This window comes from Mytilus galloprovincialis, chromosome 6 (genome assembly GCF_965363235.1).
Source record: "Mytilus galloprovincialis chromosome 6, xbMytGall1.hap1.1, whole genome shotgun sequence".
Lineage (NCBI taxonomy): Eukaryota > Metazoa > Mollusca > Bivalvia > Mytilida > Mytilidae > Mytilus > Mytilus galloprovincialis.
Window position 1 is genome coordinate 32,695,301 of NC_134843.1, and position 18,120 is coordinate 32,713,420.

Genomic DNA, 18,120 nt, shown 5'->3' on the forward strand with positions numbered 1-18,120 from the left:
GTATGTGCCTGTCCCGAGTCAGGAGCCTGTAATTCAGTGGTTGTTGTTGCTGTATATGAAATTTGTTTTTTGTTTATTGTTCACTGTACATTAATCAGTTTTCTCGTTTGGATTGTTTTGCGTTCGTCATTTCGGGGCCTTTATTAGCCGACTTTGTGGTAAGATTGGTTGATAATTTTTATTTCCTCCATATATATATATACAGATTTTACAATTCATATTATAAGAACAGCATCAAAGACATAACACACACATATTTTGGTGGGGTTCGTGTTGTTTGTGTACCCCTATTTGTGACATTTTGTTCACGCATCATTGTCAATATAATGGAAATTGATGCGACTGTCGTACAAGTGAGAGGTTTAGCGTTATAAAACCAGGTTCAATCCACCATTTTCTACATTTGAAAATGCCTGTACCAAGTCTGGAATATGACAGTTTTCCATTCGTTTGATGTGTTTTGTCATTTGATTAGGGACTTTCCGATTGAATTTTCCTCGGGAGTTCAGTATTTTTGTGATTTTACTTTTTACATATTCTAAAGAACATCCAAGTATAATTTTTTCTTACTTTTATAAAGAAACGACGCATATATACAGTATAAGACAAACAAATCAGTTAAAGAATATTGACAGCATTTTAGATTCTTAAGTAACATACAAGAAATGAAGATGTCCCAAAAATAAAATAAAAAGTAAATAATAAGGTTTCCGGGTATGATGACATTGTGAATGAGCATGTCCAACAAACGATTAATGCAATTTTGTTAAACTACCACAAACTACTTAACATTGATCTATGGGCTATGGGAATTATTCAACCTACATGTATCCTCCAAAATAAAGATGACCCCAGTTCTAATAGACATTTTTAAACAAGTGAATGTTTTAAGACGAAAACAAATCAACAGTATTAAATACATACGGTATGTCCTGTAATAGCGACAGTCCAGGATGAAGGTCGGGGAAATTTAGACTGCCACTGGAAAATGCATGAAGGTATATTGGATTGGGACCAGACACTGTGCATTGCAACAACCCTTCTTTGACTTGCCAAAGAATTGTTTCAATCATTCTTAACGTTATGAGAGCGAAGCTTCAGATTTAACGTCCATGTGCTGACCAGACGTAACTGCGTATACTTGTACATCCCGCATAGCCAAACAAACGCCCAATTTTGGCATGGGGTTTAATGCTGGTTGAAAAAAGACCTAAGTAGCAATATTTCTATTCCCATGCACTCGTCAATAGGGGCGGGGAAGTGTTATTGCCAGAAGTCTTTAACATGCACAGACTCTGGCATCCAAAAAAGGGAAATTCAAAACGGAAAGTCTCTCATCAAATGGCAAAATACAATGATAAAACACATCAAACAAATGGACAACAACTGTCATATTTCTGACTTGGCACAGGCATTTTCAAATGTAGAAAATGGTGGATTGAACCTGGTTTTATAGCACTAAACCCCTCACTTGTATGACAGTCGCATCAAATTCCATTATATTTACAACGATGCGTGAACAGACATACTAGGAAAAATTGTCAAAATATGGGTACAGCAGTCATCACTGTGTCACAATCTCAAAACAAACAAAAATTTAACATAAAAGCACAAAAAGCATCTATCAAGTTTAAAAACTACATTCATTGCTTCGCGTGTATGACGTCAGAAAAATGTAAACGTCACATAGGAAGAAATATAAAACGTCCTATTCCAACCGGACAATAAAAGTCTAGCGTAATATTAAACATTATATTACAGGGATAACTACAGGCTGTTTGTTGTCCTCCTCTATCCTTGAACTGTAGCTAACACCCTTGGATTTCAAGTACCACTCTTGATTTTCAAACTACATAAACATCAATTTTTAGATTATATGAGAAAGGTTTGGAAGAGAATTCTTAACGAGTACAAATTTGAAAAAATAAAATTATTTCTTGGTGCTTTCGTCATAAAATTAAGATACATGTACGTATACAATATTTTAACAAAAAAATCATTTTAGAGATTGCAAAATGTATAAAATTTATAAAACAGTTTCATTTGTGCAGATTCCTGTATTACAATAAAGTTTTACGTGTTTAATTATTCTCTGAATTAGACCTATGTCTTTTTTAATTGTAAATATCTTACGCGAATTTCGAAAAAATGGAAAAATGTTATTTTATAACTGGAAACTGATGATGGACATATTGCTATTCAAAGAAATGACATCAGCAAAAAACATGTCTTGTTATGATGATAGATCGACAAATTATAACTTTTGTTAAAGAAGTTCACTGACCGGAAGGTTGTGACACTTTTTGAGAAATTATCAGTAAAATACAATTGTAATATCATCAAGTATTTTAAATATACTGAACAACTGTGCATAACTTACCGAAATGAATAATTGAAAACTAAGAATTAATAGATTTAAAGAAAAGGAAAAAAATGGTCGTGAAGTTAACAGCATAAAACATAGACCTTAACTTCATTTGCTGGTATATTTATATAAAAGAAATTGCATTAAAGGAATTCGATAGCATTAAGAAAGAAAGAAGAAAGACAAAAAGTATTCAACAAAAACTTTTATTTCAGTAATGCAAAAATCGCTCACCAGGGTTGAGTTCAATATCGTAGCAGCTACGTAGCGGCTACGTAGCTTCTATCAATATCTATGTAACAACTAGTCTATAGCTACACGTTCAATAGTCAAAATCTACGTTGCACTACGTTTATAGCTGCTACGATATTGAACGCAACCATGTGCTTGCGTTTTACAAACTTAAATGACACCTTTCGTGAAGTGCATACTGGAGGACAGTCCAGTAAATACGGATTTTTTCGGACGAGTACGATAAACGAATTGTATTTGTTTGTTTTTTTTTTTACATTGGCTAGAGATATAGGGGAGGGTTGAGATCTCAAAAACATGTTTAACCCAGCTGCATTTTTGCGCCTGTCCCAACTCAGGAGTCTCTGGCCTTTTTTAGTCTTGTATGATTTTTAATTCTAGTTTCTTGTGTATATTTCGGAGTTTATTATTACGTTCATTATCACTGAACTAGTACTAGTATACATTTTTATTCAGGGGCCATCTGAAGCACGCCTCCATGTGCGGGAGTTTCTCGCTGCATTGAAGACCCATTGGTGGCCTTCGGCTGTTGTCTGCTCTTTGCATGGTCGGGTTGTTGTCTCTTTAACACATTCTCCTTTCCATTTTCAATTTTACATCCATGGTCACCTATATTCAATAAGGTACGACTAAAGTTTTGACTACCATTTTTAGTTTTTTTTTGTTTTTTTGTCAAATTCTCAAAATGTTGTCTCTGTTCGTAGTTTCCTTTTACAATATTTTAAAGATTTAAGAAGATGTGCCAATGAGACTTCTCTCAATCAAAGTCACAATTTGTAAAAGTAAACCATAATTGATCACAGTACAGGTTTCTGACTTAGGACAGGTGCAATCAAATGCAGCGGGTTTAAACGTTTCAACAGGCACCAACTTTCATCCTTTATTTGACTTGAAAAATGTAGACAAGGAGAAGAAGAAATACATAAATTAATAATATCTTATCCAAAAAATGGTACGTGACACAACATGTGTTCAAACTACTTACACTACATTTAGATACTTCCTGCAGCAAATAAATGGCATAATTACAAGAAGATACCGAAAATAGATCAAAATAGACCTTAGGACATTATGAGAAATTGCAAAGGCAAAAGTTATCTTTAGAAAAAAATGTAATTGATCAATTTTGTATTGAACAACTATAGATAATTAGTGGCGAGGGCAGCATACCGAATATGCAGGAATAGGTAAATCGGGGATAGCTGTTTTACTTGTACAACTACGTGATAGTCTTATTTCTTGTTCTTTTTTATACGAATTATAAAAATTACTTCAAAAGGTGAAAAAGTAAAACGTTTCAAAATTTTAAATAAATGATACATAGGGAAACTTACCACAATGATTTGAGCTGAGTGAATTGTTAAGATTTGGATTGTAAAAAAAAGTTTCAAAGCGGTTAAAAAAAGTAACAATCTTCACAACCATGTATTGTTTTCAATCTCATTGATGTTTTTTACTCTATAACATTCTGAAACAGATTCTAAAATATATCTTATTGTCCAAGTGTGATCCTTCTTTTTGTATATGGACTAGGATTTTTAGTAAGAAAATGTTCATTTAATTTCTCACGTTCACATATCCCAGGGTGATATCACTGTCAAAGTGTACATGTACTAGTGCATCCTTATTTGTCAAACCACATAAGGCAGTGTCTTGTATTGGAGAAAAAATATAAAAATGACACCGTTTCTTAGATTTTCACAATATTAATGTTAATATGTTAATATTATGCAGTACAAAAATATAAAAAAAAATATACGTTTGAGTCTCATATATTTAATGCTTAATTATTCTAATTTTTGTAAGTATAAAACCTGTAACCTAGTCTATATCATCTTCCTTTAGAGTCGCGATCTTTAGAAGCGTCGCTTTCAAAGCGTAACTTATACACAGAAAGCCATACTGTGTTTTACTACCATATCCTTTAATTTCTAATAAATTATCAAATTTAGAAATATAATATATAGGGAGATAGCTTTTTAAAAATCCTTCTAGAAAATAGAAATAATATGGTATCACAATACTCGTTTCCTGGTTACTTACTGCATAAATTGATCAATTCACATTTTGTTCTCTGCAAAAAAAAAATATATGAATTATCTCCCCTCTTACATAAAAGTATTTAGATTTTAGAATCAACACAGTTTCGTATTTAAACTAAACTTAAAAATAGTTTCGAGTAGATAAAGACAGTCATTCGAATCTTGTTACATATAAATGTACTGAATAAAAAGTTCAAATCATACATTGTTTTCATGCAACAAAACTTGCCTATTTCAAAATAAATCTTGAACTATTATTTTCAGTCATTGACGGCCAAGACGGTAGAATACTCACAAACCACATCAAAAGCACTGCAATATATCTTTAGTTTAGATATTAACATTTAACAATGATATACCCTCGACCTGTGTTTTAATTTACATTTTATTGGATGCATTCACCTTCTCTTTTCCCTACATATATGTTTAAGAACTTAAGCATAAATCCTCCGTCAGATACCAAATTAAGTCAAACACACGGAGTGACTGAGATTGATTTGTTTATCTAACAAGATTTCAACCAGGAACCACAGATGTATAAACATATTTGAGGATTAAGAATCAAAACGTATAACATGTATATCCGTTTCTGTCACATAGTGATAAGAGATTTTTGGAACAACTTTCGTCCTGTTTCCGATGATTTCAAATCTTTTTATCTTGGGTATAGTATTGCAAACATGATTTGATGCAGTGTTATTCGGTATACTATTGTTTATTATATTATCAGTGTATTTTTTGTCTTCTAATGGACCAAAACAAAACAACAACAAAAAGAATTCAGAGAAATGGGATTTTAAGACATACAGAATAGAGAAAAAGTACATTTGCGGATCCATGGGAAAAGGGGGTGAATGGATGCTTTTGAATAGGTACATATGGTTGGAAACAGTAATTTAAACTACAGAAATGAAGACTCCTCCATCAAGATCCAGATAGAATAGAATTACGTTATCATCCTTCAAGACTCCTCCATCAAGATCCAGATAGAATGGAGTTACGTTATCATCCTTCAACGGTCTTCATCAGATAGAATGGAGTTACGTTATCATCCTTCAAGGGTCTTCATCATACGTTTTTAGGTTTAGTTTGTTCACCCCCGCCCCACAAACCCGCACATTTATCGACATACAACATACCTTGGGAAATAGAAAGGAGACGATAAGTGTTTCAGATAAGATGAACTGTGAGCTACTGCTCACTTATTTTACACCCATTCTGAAACATACACGAATTTATGATTTGATTTGGAAGTTTGGCTGTTATGACTTACACAACGTTAATGTATTTCTTATATATCATTAAGATACATCCCAAAGCAGAATGTTGATACAATAACAATAATATACCAAAATAGACATCAGTTTCAGATAAGGGTGAAGGTTTGGTACCATTAAAACGTTTAAACCCGCTGCAATTGTTTGCACCTGTCCTAAATCAAGAATCCGATGTTCAGTAGTTGTCGTTTGTTGATGTGGTTTATGAGTGTTTTCGTTTCTTGTTTTTTATGTAGATTAGTACGGACCGTTGGTTTTCCCGTTTGAAAGGTTTTACACTAGTATTCCTTTTTGGGCCCTTAATAGCTTGCTGTTCGGTGTGAGTCAAGACTCCGTGTGGAAGACTGTACTTTGACCTATAATGCTTTACTTTTATAAATTGTTACTTGGATGGAGAATTGTCTCATGGGCACTCATACCACATCTTCTTATATCTAAAAGAACATTGCAATAATTGCAAAGAAATGAATTTTTTTAGAAAAAACATATTACAAGTAATTGGTCTCAATTTTGTATTGAGCAACTAGAGAATTAGTTGTAAGGGCAGCAAACCGAAAAAGCAGGAACAGATCAATTGAAGATAGCGATTATTCTTGTACAACTACGTACCAGTCTTAGTTTTTTTTCTCCTTTTATGAAATGAATAACAACGCAATTTAACATATGATGTTGAAAATCCACACGTTTTAAAGCGGTTAAAAAAACTCCCTACTCAACCATGTATTGTTTCTTTTCAATGATATTTTTGGCTTGATGTCATTCCGATATCTTATTGACCAATAGAGATCTTTTATTTAATTTGTAAGTGCACATATACCGGATTGACACCACTATAAGGTGCAAAAGTACTAATACATCCTTATTTGTAAAACCACAAAAGGTTGTAAGTACATTGTATTGGAGAATAAAGATAGCAATGACACTCATGATTTCTTATATTTTGAAAAATGTTGTTTATTTTGTGGTATACAAAAATATGAAAAAAGTATATACTTATGAGTCTCACATTGTTGACGCAATTTTCATATTTATTAAGGAGCACGACTGTGTTACCAGAACGAAAACTAAATAATCGAATTAAGAAATATAATTTATATACGAAAAAAATTATTTAAATTTTACAAATGTCTCGAAGTTCCATACTATAATTCAAGAAAAAGAAACATATATGATGCATAAAATCCTAAATTAAGCATCTTTAGTAAACTTTTAAAACTTATAGAAACAAATGGTTCATCATAAAAATCCGAGACATATCTTCTAAGAAGCAGATTCAAAATAAGCTGAGAAATGCACATTCAATAAAATGTTGCATTCCAATTACGGAAATAAAAGTCGTCAAGAACATGCTCTGTTTCATTTTGGTCTTTTGTGGATAGTTGTCTCATTGGCAATCATACCACATCTTCTTTTTTATATTGTTTGAAAATAACCACAAACCATGAAGTGTCACTCAAATAGATATATATCTGGTCTTTTGCAGTAAAATAAAACAGAACATGAATATTATTCCGAAGATTGATATCTATACTATTAAACGAGAATCTATACTATTAAACGAGAAGACCTCATTTTGGGTGTCGCTTCTCTTCTTTCCACAATAAATTAATCAACACGCCTCTGTGTCCTATAGGTACAGTGCATAGTCGCATTTGTCATCCATTCATATGATTATTCAGATTGAGTTATTTTGGGAGAAAAACGAGAAAAAGGGCATCCGGATATTGTCCCGTCATTGGACAAAATTTTAAGTCAGATTATACTTCCGGTTTGCGTTTTTCTGTATACTTTGAACATACATATACTACGAATAAAGTGTATTTTCAGAATTCTATCTGCTATCATTTTCAAGTTTACTATCCACGGTGGTCACAGAGTTTATTAAATAGAGAGGGTCTGTATACTATATCAATGACCACCATGGATCGATTAGAAAACTTAGAATTGAAAGTAAATACACTTTATTTATATATAGATACAGATAAGCGCTAAAATATTCATGTGCACTTTTGATACCTTTTCTGAAATTCTCCAGTCATTAAATCTTTTACAAAATTCATTGATTACAAAAAAAAAGAAGATGTGGTATGATTGCCATGTTGACAACTCTCCACAAGAGACCAAAATGACACAGAAATTAACAACTATAGGTCATCGTACGGCCTTCAACAACGAGCAAAGACCATACCGCATACTCAGCTTTAAAAGGCACCGAAATGACAATGTAAAACAATTCAAACGAGAAAACTAGCGGCCTTATTTATGTACAAAAAATGAACGAAAAACAAATATGTAACACATAAACAACCGACAACCACTGAATTACAGGCTCCTTACTTAAATGTTCATAACATACTAAATGTATACATATTCATATTGAAATTGATAGAAAACCACAAATTGGGAATTTTGGAAATAAAGGAGGAGGGATTAAAAAAAACATTTTCCTGTCCCCAATAACCTATGATTTATGATACTTTTGCTGAAATTCTCCAGTCATTCAATATTTTACAAAATTCTTCAAACAACACTTTACATACTTTAAACTACGCTCTGAATGCCCGCGATTTCGCGGGTGTGTTCTAGTACAATATAAGTTAGGTCAACCCTAACGGGCGTTAACTCAATAATCAATGCAAGGCAATATTTATCTCCAAGGAACGAGTTCCACTATGGTATGTAGCTCTCCCTGTTTGAATGGACATAAAAAAAAAACGGTAAGCATAAATCTTAATCTATACGGTAAATAAATATGTCTACCTCTAGATGCAGTTCCTTCCGTGTTTAGACTAGCTAAGATAATAATCAGTAACGATCGCAGACCTAATATCATCAACACATTACCTGTCTTTAAAGATATGATCCGATATACTTGCATTTATAAAGTGGAAAGGGAAGCGAAATATATCACAGGGACATTCAACCTCGAGAGTAAAAAATAAACTAACAACGCCATGGCTTAGGGACGACATCAAAAGTTCAATGTAGGATAAAAAACTTAATTCATATAGTTTTTTCACCGACATGCCCCCCCCTCCCCAAACCCCCCTCTTAACTTAATTTGGGAAACATTGATTTACCAATAGGGATATATGTAAAAATCGATTTTAGATATACAAAACTTGCAGAAATTTACCCCCCCCCCCCAAACTATTTGATTTAAGTTTTTTATCCTACATCGATCTTTTGATGTCGTCCCTTAATAGATAGGCCAACATACAGACAATATTACACAATACACTACATACAAAACTAACGACTGAGCAACACGAACCCAACAGGGATAATATCAGGTGCCCGGAAGGGTAAACATATCATTTTCCACATCCGTCGTGTTGCTCATGTGAATACAACCCCAGTACACAACATACATTAGTTTATCACGTTATAGAATGAAGAAAATTTGGTACAAATAGAAATACCTTGTATTTAGGAATAATGAATGAAACCAATTCATGAAAAATAATTATTTAATAAATAACTTCTTTAAACTAAAATATATTTAACAATGACATACCGCACAGACACTTCCAGACTGTCATGTTCTCTTATCACATAAACACACAAATACACAAACTCTTTCATATGGCTCAATCACACAAACGTACACACACAGGTTCTCTCACATACACAGGAACGCAACCTCCCTTCTCTTGCTTCGACACGCATTCTCTCAATCAGACAGACCGAAAAACATGTACTCCCACAACTCAATAATGGAACACAATTAAAAAAAAAAACAATTGCAGCTGTAATAACATAAACAAAAAATAATCAATTTCTTCTGTGTTTATGTTTAGTCCATGTTTTCTGTAGATTTGCAAAAGAATCCCCATCTCTTTGGACTCCATGGGTTTGCCTTATACCATCCAAAGGCAACTTCTGACTCGTTTGTAGCAACCTTCAACTTAACGATCATTCCTGAAAATAACAAAAAAAGTAGTGACGAGGTTACTTTTTTTACAATCACAAAACTGAGAAAAAAATCTAATATTGTATATAAAACACAATGCCAAACTCTATCCTCTGAACTTTTCGATTCTTTATAATCAATTTCGTATATAGTTCAATTATGTATAAAACCCTACATATATTATATTGCCATTATTCTTTTGTTTGATTTGTATCGTTGCGTTGCTGTTTCGTTGGCGTAACCCACACACTAGTTTAAATTTAAATAATTACATTAGATGTATGTTTCATTATAATATTTTATTCTGATTGGCTAACTGCACATCACGTGTTATTCCGTAAGCAGTTGCATTGCTCAATACAACTTTTCATTCATGATAACACGTGCTCCAACAATAAAGTGCACAGGTAAATTAAATAATAAAATATATAAAATTCGTGTTTTCATAATCATAGCTAAAAAAATGTAATTATAAGTATTGAATGCTTCTTTTTGTAACTTTATAGGGTTGTAAAAGCGTTGACCGTGCGTACATTTTTAGAATGAAGCGCTTCCGCGCTTCATACAAAATGTACTTCGGTCAACGCTTTAACACCCCAATAAAGTTACAAAAAGAAGCATTCAATTCTTAAATAACATATTTGTCAAATAGGTATGAAATAATTTGCATTGTCCTCTGACACATCATACTGATACTTCATGTCTTATGGAACCGTTGACAATGTCTGCAGTGAAGGATCCAAAGGGAGGGTGGTGGAACCATACTTTCTAATAGCAATGTTTTTGAAAGGGGACACTTAGTTGGTACCCTCTTTATCCTGGGGTGGGAACCTCCCTTTTATAAATGACTGGATCCGCCCCTAGTATTCAGTATTGGGAATTTGAATTGCAGTATAATTGACGTACCGGTATTTAATCACACCTCCTTTTATTCAAATTACATTTTTTTATTTGACAAAACATGAGACTGGAAAGAAATTTTTTATATATAATGAAAAGACAGTATGTTCTGATGTTTTTTTTTAACGTTGAAATAGCATGTAATGTCCATAAACATTAAATTATCAAAACCCCTTATGATCACTTTACCTTCTTTAATTTTGACAAAGCACTCGTTTGTTTTATCTGCCAAATCCTTTGTCTTCACATAAGTGTTCCTTAAAAAATTGAACTGGTTGTCTTGGCAACTGATGTCTGCAAAATGAAATGTTTGGAACGTTGTTAGAAATTATTGAAACTATCCAATTGTAAAAACGAATATAGTGTATTATATTTGTAAACTGCAATTGGGGCTTATAAAAACTTCTGATTTCTCAAGATAGATATAGGAAGATGTGGTGTGAGTGCCAATGAGACATCTCTCCATCCAAATAACAATTTATAAAAGTAAATAATATATTTATAAATGTAGTTATGATGTAATTTGTTTGACAGATTTCCTCTGCTTCTGTTGTGTCTTGTGTACTAATTTTTATTTGTTTGTCTTTCTCTATTTTACCAAAGGTATTGTGGACTTAAAAGTTTGAATGTCCTTTTGGTATATTGTTTGCCTGAGTGACTTTTATGTGAATGGCCGTCACAATATGAAACTGACCAAGTATTTTTGCAAAATCCTTTTGCGTTATTCAGTCAAAATAAACGTTACAAATTAAAACAACTGACTTACTATTGTTATTGCGTTGTTCTTTTGTCAGCTCAGATGGTTGTTCTTTCGTTATCTGCATGTCCGATTTGAGATTAACATATTGTATGTCTGGAAGCTTGGTTTTAAATCCGTTTGTAGTTTGAAATTCCTACATAAAAACTCTTACTATAATCACATTGCAAACAAGACTAACAAATAGTATGCATTGGAAGAGATCAATATTTAAGGGACAGTTCAATATGTTACTCATTCTATTCACAAAATAGAACAACCAGTGATTAAATAAGATTATTGTTTAGTTTGTAATCTTTATATTGATCCATGATACTTTGTTTAGGAAAGGAAAATTCACTTTTGTGAAATTGAAGATTGTTTATAGATTTAAACAGGATCGAAATAATGAGACAAATGTGAATGCCCAACACTACAATTGAAACACATATAATTGTTTGAAGAGTTACCTGTGGTGAACTGAACTGGTATTTGGAGCTAAGTTTCTCAATAATTGATTCTGCAGCCAATCTGCAGTCAAAGTCGTCAATATGTGGAAGTACTTCATACAGTCTACAAGACAAAGGAAAAGTCAATCAGTAAACTGTTACTGTGTAATGAATAAATCATTAAAAACTTAAGATGAATCGATAAAGCCCAGATAAATCAATCAAATGTAGATCAATAAAACTTAGATTAATCAATTAAAAACTTAGATAAATCAATTAAAATCAATAATTCGAAGTATTCCATTGTTTAACATATGCTTACTTGTTTATTATAATTAGTCATCAAAGGTTAAAATTTAAAATACGAGTCAAAAACAGACAAGCCACCGAAAAAGGACACCGAACGCCACCGTAAAAGGAGACCGCACTTCTACCATTGGCACTTAAAGTCTCCTTTTTACGTAACTATATTGTAGGATTGCTGTCTCATTGATACTCACGTGACCGTTTTGTTGTCGTTTACACTCGTTAATACAAACCATGCATTTGCTTTACATTAAACGAACTACTTACTTGTTGGTATGTGCTGCAAAGATATACTTCATAGACAGCAACCCACTGTGAATACGATCTGTTAGGTTAAATCGTATATCCTCCAATAGGTCACTTTCAAGCTAGATAACACATAAAGTAAAAAATCGTATCAAGACCAAATCTTTATACAACTTAGACATAAAAAGGATCACACACTATGATAATAAACATAAATTATAATTGACTCTGCAAGTTAAAGAACCAAATAAAGTAGTTTCCACATATTTAAAGAGAAATCTACAGATTGTGGTTCGGAGTCATTTTGTTCCCTTTAAAATAGACAAAAATACTATTTTTTTTAATGAGTTTGTTTTATTTTATAATTCTAGTGAACACAAATAACATATTTTTACACCCCAAAAAAGCACCAGATTTTTTCAGATTACACCTCCCTTACATTGCACCAACGTAACAAAATATTCTGCAATTGAACTTAAACATGGACCTTTTTCTGTTAAACTTACCAATTTTAAAGCATTTCTAGTATTTTTTTCTTTTGTCAGTAAAGTTTGATATCTCCTGTTTGATTCTTCTGCTTTCTGTATTTTATAATTCAGTGTCGTCTGCAATTGTGTAATGCTGTTATCTCGAGCTTTCATGTTTTTACTTGATAATTTGTCTGCTAAGTGATTTCTTGACAATTTAGCCGTCTTCAGGCATAATTCATACTTCTGTACCTTACTTTCAGCAATCCAACACACCTTTAAATATATATATGTTACAGTGAATTTGTATAATCAGGGTTTATGTAGAATCCCTGATTTTTCAGGGATTATGTAGAATCACTAAAATCATTAGTGATTATATAGATTCCCTGAAAATGACCAGTTATTTTATATAATTACTGATAATTTTAACTATTATTCTACAAATTCCCTAATATGATTTCAGGGATTATCAATAATTAAAAGCTTCAAAGATGATATCTCAAACCAATTACACTAGTGGTTCCAGCAAGGATTTGTATAGTCTTACTAAACAAATCCTTGGTTCCAGGAAAGGGAGATCCCAAAAAACTAATGGTCAATATTCACGTAAAGACTGAAGAAGGATATCGCCTTGCTATATAGCATGGAATCCTGCTTGGATCTTAAATACACGAAATCAGTTTGAGGTTGTTGATTTTCCTTCATTGGTACAATTTGTACCTTCAGATGTTTGTGCTGTAAACTCTATTTCTTTGAGACGTGCCGTAAAATCTGATTTGATGTGGAGGACTAGGTTTTTTTTTTAAATGTTGATATTGTGGTAAAAACAGATGTGAATTTGATAGATATGCCTGTAGAAAATCAGGGCAAATTTGTAAAAGTCGATGCCATCCAAATTTAGTTTGTAAATAAAATGTTTAATATTAAAATATTATACATAACATTAACATTTATCAAAACGACTGTACGCATAAAAATAGTTTTAATGACAATTTCATTTTATTCAAATTCTCAACCTAAAAAGAATTGCTAAACAATACGATAAAAAGAATAATCATTATGCAATTTAATATTTTCATATTTACTTCATGAACCCGCCCGTGTGGGCTCGCTTGATATTATTAATACTAATACAGTCAATATCAAAAAGGGCTCGCTTGATATTATTACTGATAAAGGCAGTATTAAAAACAAAACATCAATTATTCTTTATATATTTTGCTTATCATTTAATTATATTGTGCTTATCATTTAATTATTTTGTGTATAACATTTCAATATTTTTGTGTCTTTCATATTAATAAATTATGCCTAACATTTTACAATATTAAGGTTATTATTATGATATATTAAGGTTAACTTTCAAGATATTTCAATATGTTATATATTTTAGTATCATTTCAGTTATTCTGTATAATCCCTGACGTTTTTTCTAGTGATTATACATAATCCCTGAAAGTTTTAGTGATTATATATAATCCCTAAATTAACCAGTGATTATACATAATCCCTGAAAATTTTAGGGATTCTACATAATCCCTGATTATACAAATTCACTGTAACATATATAACGATTTTACACACTTTGTAGTTCTAGCTGTAAACAATTTATCACAAAACAAATTCCCTTTTTTCCAACTCCTAAATTGGTGTGCAAACACTTAAGATTAGAGAGTATTTAAAATATTTTTCTCATAAAAAACATCGCGTAAAAGGCTTAAAGTCAACTGGTAATATGTCCAAGTATTATGATTTTGGAACAAATTACATGAAACTGATTTAATTGAACTAATAACTTGCAAAAAAGATTATCACATGTGATGTGTGTGTGTGTAGTAAAATTACCTCTTGTTGTCTTTGGAGATCCTTGTACAAATAAGTGTGAGCTCTTAATAGTTTATTCATTTCATTGACCTGTCTTTGGTATTCATTCACTTTTACCTGATCAAATCTGAAAATATGCAATCAATTATGAAATCTTACTTTTGTAACAAAGCACATGGAGTTTAACAATTATGTTCATTCGTAAAACTTTTTACGTTTGTGTGAAATTTGAATATGGTATTTTCAAGAAAGGATATCTTGTTCCTTTTCTTGTTTAACAAAATGGTTTCTTAACACTCTCAACTCGTGCAAGATACCGTCTTGACTCTATGGAAGACGTCGCTGTGACCCTTTAGATGAATAACATGCAGCAATTAAATTCTCCCTCATAAATTCGTCCGAATTTAAAACATTTCTAATCTATCTACATGGCGAAATAAGAGGCAAGTCAAAATGTAGGTTTGGTTTGCTCGCAGTAACTTCTTATTTTCTGTGCGATGCAACATTTAATTATGATAATAAGACATTACAAATATATCCCAGCAAATACACATCTAGCTATTCCAAACTAAATCATTATAAATAAATAAAAATAATATACTATGCAGAACGTGTAGTTACTGTGAGAACCTCGATACAAATTATCCAAGTATCGGACTTATATACCCCACCCGTATTCCCGCCTATGAAATGCTCGTGCAGTACTCACTAAAGACTTATATATAGATACTATCCAACCAGTTCTTCAAACTTGTTTTACAACTTGTTCTACAAACCACAGTTACTAAAGATAGAAATAGATAAGGGAAAACCCCAAATATAACGGAATAGAAATAAATTGAACGCGCAGTTCCTATTCTTTTTTTCATTTGTGTGTGGTGTGTAGAGAAAAAATCTACACAGTTTGTACTATCTAATGAATTAACTTACGTTGGTATTGGTAGAATGTTGCCAGATGCTGAAACCAGTTTAACGAACTTGTTTTGGATTCTGGCAGCAACGGACTTCTTCTTACTACTATTGCTAGCTGTCTCGTGTGTTCCAACAACACCCACAATCATTTCAGACAGTAAATAAAACAATTTGTTTATTTCTGGAAATTCTGGAAAATAAAATTATCCACGTCTCTCAAGTGAATGTACTAGAAAAAATGTGAACAACATGCATGTTGTATTGCATTTTATTCAGAATTTATTGATATCAAATTTATAGAAAAAAACTAATGGTTAAAGATCGAATTATAAATAATAAACAATGGACATACATATTGTTTAATCTAAATTAATTTAAATCTTTAAACAGTCGATAAAAGCCAATTTAACTCGAAAGACACTGCAAATCGAGAGAACGATTCGGTTATATTTATATTTATAACACTAGCTTTTAAATTGCACTGTGTCATATTTGAAAGCGCTTAACTGCATTCCTATGGAGGAAAATATCCAAAATTATGTGATCATGTCTTGGTGTCGAAAAACATTCTGCTTTAATCTTAATAGACATTTGCGGAAACTAGGTCTATACCTACGATTACGATTGCAGGTGACAAAAACAAAGGGTCATCTCAAAATACAAAAACAAACCAACATAGCAAATGGTATCTTCTATAAAAAAAGAAAAGAAAAAAAGATGTAAGCAACACGTTTAATTTCATGTGTCCGAAGCGCTTTTCTGGATTTACCATCAGGACCTCACAAAGCCGAATATTTGAAGACAAGAATTTATAAAGACCGAAGGTGTGGATTGATGTACGATACATATATTATCAGCAGGAGAAATAGACTTTCCCCGCGAAACAGGGTACTTTTAATGCAATGGTTAGTGTACAAAAAACAGCAAAATATTGTTCAGATGATACTCTACTGCACGATTACAACTTTGTATCTTCAACTGTTGCGTTGCCGACTTAAATAGATTGTGATTGTGTTAACAATTTCTGCACGCCTGCTACACTTTTGCATTTTTTATCCCTTACAATCAATTGAATAGGTTTGCGTATAAACTTTGTGTTGAAATGAACAACGTCGCAGTGAGAGATCACTGGATGTTCCGGGGGGTTGGAACACCCCTTTTCTTGCTGGTCAATGCTTTTGAAAAGGGACATATGGTCGGACCCCCTTTTTTATCTTGAGTTGGAATCCCCTTTTGAATGGCTAGATCGACCCCTGCGTCGTCAGTGCACTTTATATTACAATTCCATTAAAATAGTATCAGTCTCGGAACAGGGGTTAAAATAAGCTCATGTTTTGAGCATACCAGTCCCATCTTTGTTCATATGGGGGATAATTCTATAAATATTTTTGCTGCAAATATATTAGAAAAAAATCGTAGTTCAACTACAGAAAAACATCCCCATCGTTACATTGTTTTGGATCAACGGTTTATTTTTACACTTTGAGAAAGCCCAAGATTTACATGTTACCTATAAGTGTAATTGTAATCCTAATCGTAGGTGTATGACAGTTTCCGCAAATGTCTAATATTTACACATCTAAAAATAACATAATCTTACCCATATTATGTCTGTATGCCATCATCTTGTGCATGACACTTTGAATTTGTTCTCTTGGGAAATCTGCAATTTCCGAATTGAAGTTTACTTCAAGAGATTCGCTTATTGTAGCGAACACATCAATTCTGGAGAAGAAAAAAAAATGTCGTGCTTGATACCAAGTATTTTTTTTTTTTTTTTTTTTAGAAATTGTGTTTGTGTTCAAACCATAAGTTATAGTTACAATTTGATTCAGTAAATAATAATAATCAAATGTATATATTATGGAAAAAATAAAGCTGACCGGTAAAATAAACGAAAGGTAGATTCTTAATGAAACTATATAAAATCGCCGAACATTTTCAATATAAAAACTTACGTTCTGTTGGAAACAGATGTAATACTGTAAATATCCGGAAAATATAAACAATTCATTTTCTCTTCTTTGATTTCTTTTAAAAAGACTGCTACTCAAATTTTATAGCTGGGCTTTCCTTCGTAGTGAGGGAAATATAGCCCGGATAGCGGCGAGAGTTAACGTCATAATCTCGACGTCTTTTTGTTGGACGTTGGAATTAATGCAGAACGTCACAGTTAGAGTTATTTTTAGTTGGTTGCTGGACAAAAATGTAAAACAGCGATTTTTTTCGGCAGAATAATTATCTAGTATTTTGGATATTTAAAGAAAACGTTAACTGCATCTAAATAAACTTCAATAGGCAAAATCCATTATGTGAAACAAACCTATAAATGTGCAGAATCCAAGTAATTGCGTCGATGTTTTTCTCAATTTTAAATTTACGATTTCACGAAAACCTGCTTAGAAACTGATCGAAAAGTGACCAGTTA

The 18,120-nt window shown here is 32.2% G+C and overlaps 1 protein-coding gene across 1 annotated transcript; it reads right to left on the reverse strand.

Annotated features, from left to right (window-relative positions):
- Nucleotides 1–9,388: 9,388 nt before the first annotated feature.
- Nucleotides 9,389–17,906, reverse strand: LOC143079388 (uncharacterized). The gene is made up of 10 exons (XM_076254681.1): nt 17,651–17,906; nt 17,293–17,417; nt 15,711–15,882; nt 14,802–14,907; nt 12,993–13,229; nt 12,508–12,608; nt 11,956–12,058; nt 11,516–11,642; nt 10,939–11,043; nt 9,389–9,857 (listed from the first exon to the last, which is right to left on the reverse strand). Exons 1-10 carry the CDS (start codon nt 17,704–17,706, stop codon nt 9,733–9,735), a joined length of 1,257 nt encoding a protein of 418 aa, XP_076110796.1. The 5' UTR covers nt 17,707–17,906; the 3' UTR covers nt 9,389–9,732.
- Between the last annotated feature and the right edge of the window lie 214 nt (nt 17,907–18,120).

What these genes read in the sequence shown, in the direction of transcription:
- LOC143079388 (XM_076254681.1), bottom strand. Translation starts at nt 17,706, where the DNA reads ATGAATTGTTTATATTTTCCGGATATTTACAGTATTACATCTGTTTCC. An exon ending in GGCATACAGACATAATATGG is followed by an intron (nt 15,883 to 17,292) that starts GTAAGATTATGT and finishes TTTATTTTCCAG; the next exon opens with AATTTCCAGAAATAAACAAA. An exon ending in CTAGAAATGCTTTAAAATTG is followed by an intron (nt 12,609 to 12,992) that starts GTAAGTTTAACA and finishes TGTGTTATCTAG; the next exon opens with CTTGAAAGTGACCTATTGGA.